The sequence below is a fragment of the Mixophyes fleayi genome, chromosome 8, assembly GCF_038048845.1.
Source record: "Mixophyes fleayi isolate aMixFle1 chromosome 8, aMixFle1.hap1, whole genome shotgun sequence".
Taxonomy (NCBI): Eukaryota; Metazoa; Chordata; class Amphibia; order Anura; family Limnodynastidae; genus Mixophyes; species Mixophyes fleayi.
The window spans coordinates 804516-812037 of record NC_134409.1 but is presented as its reverse complement, the minus strand read 5'-3'; the positions used below and the strand labels follow the sequence as shown (position 1 = coordinate 812037).

The 7522-nt window shown below is 47.4% G+C and overlaps 1 protein-coding gene across 1 annotated transcript in view; it reads left to right on the top strand.

Annotated features, from left to right (window-relative positions):
* The window catches only part of RAD54L (RAD54 like), a 23066-nt gene extending 17990 nt beyond the window's left edge, over positions 1–5076 (top strand). Inside the window, exons 15-18 of the mRNA XM_075181558.1 lie at positions 979–1057; positions 1738–1917; positions 3075–3238; positions 3985–5076. Of these exons, the coding sequence (XP_075037659.1) occupies positions 979–1057; positions 1738–1917; positions 3075–3238; positions 3985–4186 (625 nt within the window). The 3' untranslated portion in view covers positions 4187–5076. The remainder of the gene's footprint in view (positions 1–978; positions 1058–1737; positions 1918–3074; positions 3239–3984) is intronic.
* The last annotated feature ends 2446 nt before the right edge of the window (positions 5077–7522 follow it).

Sequence of the window (7522 nt, the reverse complement as noted above, 5' to 3'; positions counted from 1 at the left end):
GTGGACAGCGGGTGGGACGCTCCGGGGATAGCCTGGGCTCCTGGTAAGTGACGGTAGCGTCAGTGTGTGGACAGCGGGTGGGACGCTCCAGGGATAGCCTGGGCTCCTGGAAAGTGACCGTAGCGTCAGTGTGTGGACAGCGGGTGGGACGCTCCGGGGATAGCTTGGGCTCCTGGTAAGTGATCGTAGCGTCAGTGTGTGGACAGCGGGTGGGACGCTCCAGGGATAGCCTGGGCTCCTGGAAAGTGACCGTAGCGTCAGTGTGTGGACAGCGGGTGGGACGCTCCGGGGATTGCCTGGGCTCCTGGAAAGTGACCGTAGCGTCAGTGTGTGGACAGCGGGTGGGACGCTCCGGGGATAGCCTGGGCTCCTGGAAAGTGACCGTAGCGTCAGTGTGTGGACAGCGGGTGGGACGCTCCGGGGATAGCCTGGGCTCCTGGTAAGTGACCGTAGCGTCAGTGTGTGGACAGCGGGTGGGACGCTCCGGGGATAGCCTGGGCTCCTGGTAAGTGACCGTAGCGTCAGTGTGTGGACAGCGGGTGGGACGCTCCGGGGATAGCCTGGGCTCCTGGAAAGTGACCGTAGCGTCAGTGTGTGGACAGCGGGTGGGACGCTCCGGGGATAGCCTGGGCTCCTGGTAAGTGACCGTAGCGCCAGTGTGTGGACAGCGGGTGGGACGCTCCGGGGATAGCCTGGGCTCCTGGAAAGTGACCGTAGCGTCAGTGTGTGGACAGCGGGTGGGACGCTCAGGGGATAGCCTGGGCTCCTGGTAAGTGACCGTAGCGTCAGTGTGTGGACAGCGGGTGGGACGCTCCGGGGATAGCCTGGGCTCCTGGTAAGTGATCGTAGCGTCAGTGTGTGGACAGCGGGTGGGACGCTCCGGGGATTACCTGGGCTCCTGGTAAGTGACCTTCTGGACCTGGTTTTACTTGTTCCACATAAGGCGCAGCTTTAGTGACTTCCTCTCTTCTGTTCCAGGTATTTGTACGTCCGTCTGGATGGAACGATGTCCATTAAGAAGCGAGCAAAGATAGTGGAGAGATTTAACAGTCCCTCGGTATGTCCTGTAATATTCGGGTGATTGTCTGATTGTTGTAGAATGTAATTGCCGCTGACTTCGTCCTGTGCGTCTCGGTCAGCAGAGGAGTCTTCCCAGTAAGAAGCTGAACTATAAGAAAGTGTTGTGTGATGAGGCTGAATCCTAGAATACAACGATTGATGGACAAAATACGCCTCTTCCGGCCCAACCTATTAATAATTATCCTCATGTGTCCACTGGGGGCGCTGTTCCATTGGAGCCTATGGCTCTATGCAGCATTAATGTAAATATGTCACTGAATGTAAATACAGGGGCTGTAAGTGCCCCCTTTTCCTTCATTGCCTTTTTCACAATTTATTTTACTACATTATGGAATCAAAATATATTTAGTTATTCTTTATGCTCATCAACACAAAATACTAATGTAAAATAAATACCCAACCCTAAACTTTTCATAATTAATTACAAATAAATAACAGACAATAATGGCATTAAGCTGCTTGTTGTGCTACTCAGTAGAAGCCCCTTTAGCTGCGGTTACAGCTGTAATATCGCCCTAGTTCCATCAGGCCGGACGGGAACTGTTGGTGGATTCTGTCTTTCATGCCAGTATTTTATGTGCATCCTCCCCCCCTGTCTGTCAGGATGTATGTACTCAGTGAATGGATCACACTATAACGTGATGTTACTTTTACCAGAGTCCGGAGTTTGTCTTCATGTTGAGCAGCAAGGCCGGCGGCTGTGGTCTCAATCTGATTGGAGCCAACAGACTGGTGATGTTTGACCCGGACTGGAACCCGGCTAACGACGAGCAGGCGATGGCACGAGTATGGCGAGACGGACAGAGAAAGACCTGTTTCATTTATCGGCTGCTCTCGGTAACGTCACAAAGGATCTTAGGGTTATATCTCATGTAATGTGCTTAAACCCCGTCCCTCAGACTAGAGGTGTCCCCAGTCCTTCCCCAGTCACACCGTACAACAGTATTAATTAACTCGTCCTGTCTCCTAAATTCTGCAAAATTATAAGTCCTGCAAGATAGCGAGGCTAAGACTGGGCTGGAAGATCTGGGTGGAACGTCTGCCTGTTCCTCCACATGTCACAATATGAGGCTGGATGTGTCAGAATTTAGAATGAAGAAATAAACTACAAACACAACGGTCTAATCACGAAGTGTATTGTAAGTTAAGCAAATCATTTTAACCACTTTGGTTTTCAGTCATCCTCACGTGCAGCCATTATATGGATTTATTTCTGAATAATATATGTTGTGTACAACAAAGCCGAATGTCAGTGTTTTCTGAAAATAGTGTCTGTGGGTTCGGTGTCCCCCAATCTGACATACAGATTGTAAACAGGGTGTATTGTACAGCGTTTTGTGGTTCCTCCCATTCACACACAAAATATAATGAGGAGCACAAAGTTGCTGAAGGTAGCATGACATATTGTTCCCATATGGGCACTCGCTGGACAGAATGGATGGTGGTGTAAGAGAAGGGTCACTGGTCCTGAGGGAACGGGCAACCGAAGCTTGTCACCAGCGCTCGGAGGATTCACCTTGTAGACTTAATATGTAAAAACAAAATCTGAAGATTGTAGTTCTGGTCAGAGGATGATGGTGCTCACCATAGACTGTGGCTGTGTAAGACGTACATCAACGTAGAGCGGGGTGGGATGTCATTAGTCCGTCGTCCTCTTGGAAGGAAGCTGTAGCCAATGAAGCCAAGGGCAGCAATGTCCATGTATAGCCGCAATGGGTAAAACAGTTGGCGCGTTTCCCCGTTCCTTCCTCCTCATGGTGAAAACAGCGACTAAGAAAGGAATTGTTTGGTGACAGAAGTGATACAATCTAACGGGACTTAGTCTCACAGCTGCGCAGTCTGTGTGATCGTCACATTGACGTACGTCTCTCACTGCCGATCTAAGGTAAACTCGTCCATCTTACACATGTGGGAACACCTGTGTCCTTGGGTACTATGGAGTGTGAGTGAGCTGCTATGAATATGGCCGTTGTATATTATTCATTGTCTTCCAGACTGGGACCATTGAGGAGAAGATCTTCCAGCGTCAGACACACAAGAAAGCGCTGAGCAGTTGTGTTGTGGACGAGGAGCAGGACGTGGAGAGACATTTCTCTGTCGGAGAACTGAAGGAGCTCTTTACACTCAGTGAGGACACGATGAGCGATACACATGACAAGTGAGTTCTCAGCCTCCACAGAAATCTTAGTACAACAGTTGTCAATTTAGCCTCAAAGAGAGAACCAATTTCTTTCTGACCCCAAATATATCAGTCAGATAAATTCGCTGGATCAGTCATGTGTTATAATGTTCTGTACTAATTATATCTACAGACCCCATTTCGTATAAGGCTCCAATTCCCCTCTCATGTTGTAAGGAAACCACAGCTTGACTACCCTTACAGCAAAGAATCCTTCCTGTGGCTTTCTTCTACTCACACCTGATGGCCTCTTGTTCTCTGTAGGCTGCTCAGCAAAAAACGTTCTTAAGTCTTAGGAGTATATTTACTAAACTGCGGGTTTGAAAAAGTGGAGATGTTGCCTATAGCAACCGATCAGATTCTAGCTGTCATTTTGTATAATGTACTAAATAAATAACTAGAATCTCATTGGTTGCTATAGGCAACACCTCCACTTTCTCAAACCTGCAGTTTAGTAAATATATCCCTTAATCTTTGTATTGACCTCCAGAAATAATCATCTTCTGCCCCTTTTTTTTTTTTTTTTTACCAAAGTAACCAAATCTAGTTTTCCTAACCTTTATAAAACTCTTCCATTCCCTTTATTAATAAGCATTCCTCAAATTCTCCTACGTCCTCCTTATAGTGAGGTGTACAGAGCATCATACGCATTTATCCCCATCTTTATGTATGTCCTGCCTGTGCTCCCTCTTTTATCTGATTGCCTCTCGTTCTGTTCCCTTTAGGTTCAGATGTCGTCGCTGTGTGAATGGCCGTCAGGTCCGTCCTCCCCCAGATGACACTGACTGCACCTCTGACCTGTCTCAGTGGAACCACTGTGCCGATAAGCGTGGGCTGCAGGACCCGGTGCTGGTGGCGGCATGGGATGCTGCCGTTACGTTTACCTTTCACCACCGCTCCCATGAAGAGCAGAGGGGGGTCCTATAGCAGTAACTGGTAATAGATGTGGGGGTCTCTCCCAGAATGAGGACCAGGGAGCCATGTAACGGAACATCTTCTCCATTCTCAGTGGTGGAACGCCATAGAGGTCACACAGGAAACCAGTTGCCTATTGGAGACATTCAGGGCTTCTCGGGCTGATCTGCGGATTATCTGGAGGATTTGCTGCAGTTCATGTTTAGGTCCCACAAATGGATCAGATTCCCCTCTACTCTAAGTTATTTCTGTAGATGTGGACACTAGGTAACCTATCTACTGCAGTGTGTTCCTCCTTCTGTCAAGTTTTCCGCCCAAGGTCGGTATCTGGTGGAGGATGCAGAATACAGTTTGTATATATTAGTTTTGAGCAAACCTACCTGGGGGCAAGGAATAGAAATATGACGGTTCAGTGACGGAGGAAATTCTAGTGTTGATGGTGTCTGGGGACCTCTCTGCTTCCAGCACTCCAGCCACGGTGGTCTCCGAACGCTCTCTCTATTCTGATCCATTGTATGTTTATTTACACTGAGGAACCTCCATGGGGGCTGGTTTGTTGATACACATCCCGTGACCCCGGCATATTATTGAAGTGTGCATATGGTTTCCTTGATAGATGAGATTAGAGATGTTTTTTCTCATCCCAAAACCAGACTTAAAATTTCCCTTTAAAAAAGATCAGTTTTTTTTTTTTACTTGGTCTGAACCTACCAGACTCCGGCTACAGATGCTTTTGTGTGATATGACAGTTTGTACAGCACTGTGTCAGGGTATTATTAGTGTCTGTTCAATTGCACTGTCTTAGCCCATGGAATTATATGTACTGTATATAAAAGAAAAATTAAATTTCTATGTAGTGAAGCAAACACTGTAAAATAAAAGGGATTCGGTGAAGACCCTCACCCTGGTATTCAACGTTCCCGTACATGCTGATCATAGGTCACATCCTTGTCTTTAGCTCCACCAGAGACAGATTTCTCTGCAGGTTTTCCAGCTTTACTCTGCAGTGACCTTTTATTGTAGAATAAAACCTCCCCAGAAGTGGATGACGTGCGGGTTAGCTGCAGGGTCCTGGAGCCGGGGTGAGTAGTCTGTGGGCTTCCCTCTCCCCAACACGCTGCAGCATGGAGAGTTCAGCTGTGGCTGCGCACTCTGGTGGGGCAATACAGGCTGTGGAGAAATGTATCAATGGGACTTCCTGTTCCTCATGGTGAGGAGGAAGGGGCGGGCTCTCTGCTCCCTCCCCTTCGCGCACTTTTGTACATTGTTCTCCTGTCGGCTATGCTCCTGTTGGTAACAGTATTTATATAGGCTTGTGTCCCCTGCACTTCTTACTGTTTGTCATGCTGTTTCTACCCTGTTCCATCTTGTGTAGTGTTAGTGAGGCCACTATATATTCTATTTCCTTTATAGTTCTTCTATAGGTCTCATTGACCGGTCTGTCTGTATTTTACAGCTTCTGTGATAGTGGAAAAATATTATTTTATTTACTTTCTCAGGTAATTCATATAACTTTAATATTTACTGCTATGGCTGAGGGACTTTCAAGACAAAAGGGTCCGCTGGAACGTCTGCTGCATTATACTGGTGCATAATATTGTATTGTCGGACCCGGAGGCCATGTGGGCAACATGTGAGGTGAAATTCTGTGACCAACGATTGCCGACAACTGTGGAAGAACCGGCTTTGCTTAAGTTTCTGACAACATTCATTGCCAAATTCACTCAGGTAATGTCTCAATGAGATGTAGGTGATCCTTTTACTGCACCACACATTCCCACCCGGTACTGTCCACTAGTGGGGTGTCCCAGGCTGAGGCTGGATTGGCGTGGTCTCTTGCTGAGTGCGCCCAGGGTTTGGGTAGGGTCTCTTCCTCCTTTGAATACTTCTTTAACTCCGGGACGCCATGTATAAAAAATGCAATCTCTACTTCACTCAGCTTATGTGGCGACGGGCAGTCTTTTCAGACCAGGTTGGTCTACTGCCTCTGTAAACAAAACTATTCAGGCATGTCCAGAACAATTGGCTAAGGCTTTGTAAGAAAATCGTCCACTGGCTGACTTGGTTGTGTTAGCTGATCTTACATTAGAGAGGCTTTGGATTTTTTACATCAAGCATCTTTGGAATTAACAGAGATCGCATCCAAACTCTCTGCGCTCATTTTATTAGCCAGGCGTTCTTTATGGCTACGCTCATGGTCAGCGGACACAAAGTGTATACTACAGTATTTCCCCTTTGATGGTGTCTCTTCAGATCCCATTTGGACCAGATCATTCGAGTGTCCACATGTGGAAAAGCTCTTTTGTTTGACGGTTAGCCACACAAAACCTAAACAAGCCAAGTTTCTGTTTTATCACCTCTTCAGTAGGTACACGGGGGCCCCTACCAGGAAGTAGTCCGCTTACTCAAGAAAAGGTTCCCGTAGAAGCCGAGGGTCTGCCAGCCGTTTGAACCCCAAGCCTGCAGAGATGGTCTCTGCATGACGGTATTATGGTAGGGGCCTGTCTCATGCAGTTTCAGGACCAATGGCTTGCCTCATCCTCTAATGCCTAGATGCGAGGGTTTGTCACTTGAGGTTATGTTATCGATCTTGCACATTTCCCTTGTGGCAGATTCTTCACAGGTCTGCCATGCTGCAGTCTCCACTGGAGGAAGCTCCAGGGGGAGATTATTCCCATCTCTCCTCTGGAAAGAGGTTTTGGGTTTTACTCCAACCTCTTTCTTGTTCCAAAGACGGATGGCTCATACCGTCTGAATCTGAATCTCAAAACCTTATCAAACGTGTTTGAGGCCTGGGCTTCAAGATGGAGTCACTGTGGTCCATCATCGCGGGCATGGAACAGCTGGTTCCTAATCCTGCCCAAGTCTTTAAGTCCCACACAAAGGATCATCATCATCATTTATTTATATAGCGCCAACATATTCCGTAGCGCTTTACAATTGGGGACAAACATAATAAACTAATAAATAAACTGGGTAAAACAGACAAAGAGGTGAGAAGGCCCTGCTCGCAAGCTTACAATCTATGGGACAATGGGAGATTGACACATGAGGTTAAGTCTACATTTTGCCCCAGCCAGACTGCAAAGGTAAAAGTGACTCATAAGCTAAATGAACCCGTCACACAACAATGTTGGTCAGGGGGCAGCCATCCCGCGTGAAACTGTAACAGGCTAAAGGTAGCGAGGTTAAGAGGGTGGCAGAGGAATATTATAAGCTTGTCTGAAGAGGTAGGTTTTCAGAGAACGCTTGAAAGTTTGTAGACCAGAGGAGTCTTACTGTGCGAGGGAGAGAATTCCACAGAGTGGGTGCAGCCCGAAAAAAGTCCTGTAACTGGGAATGGGAGGA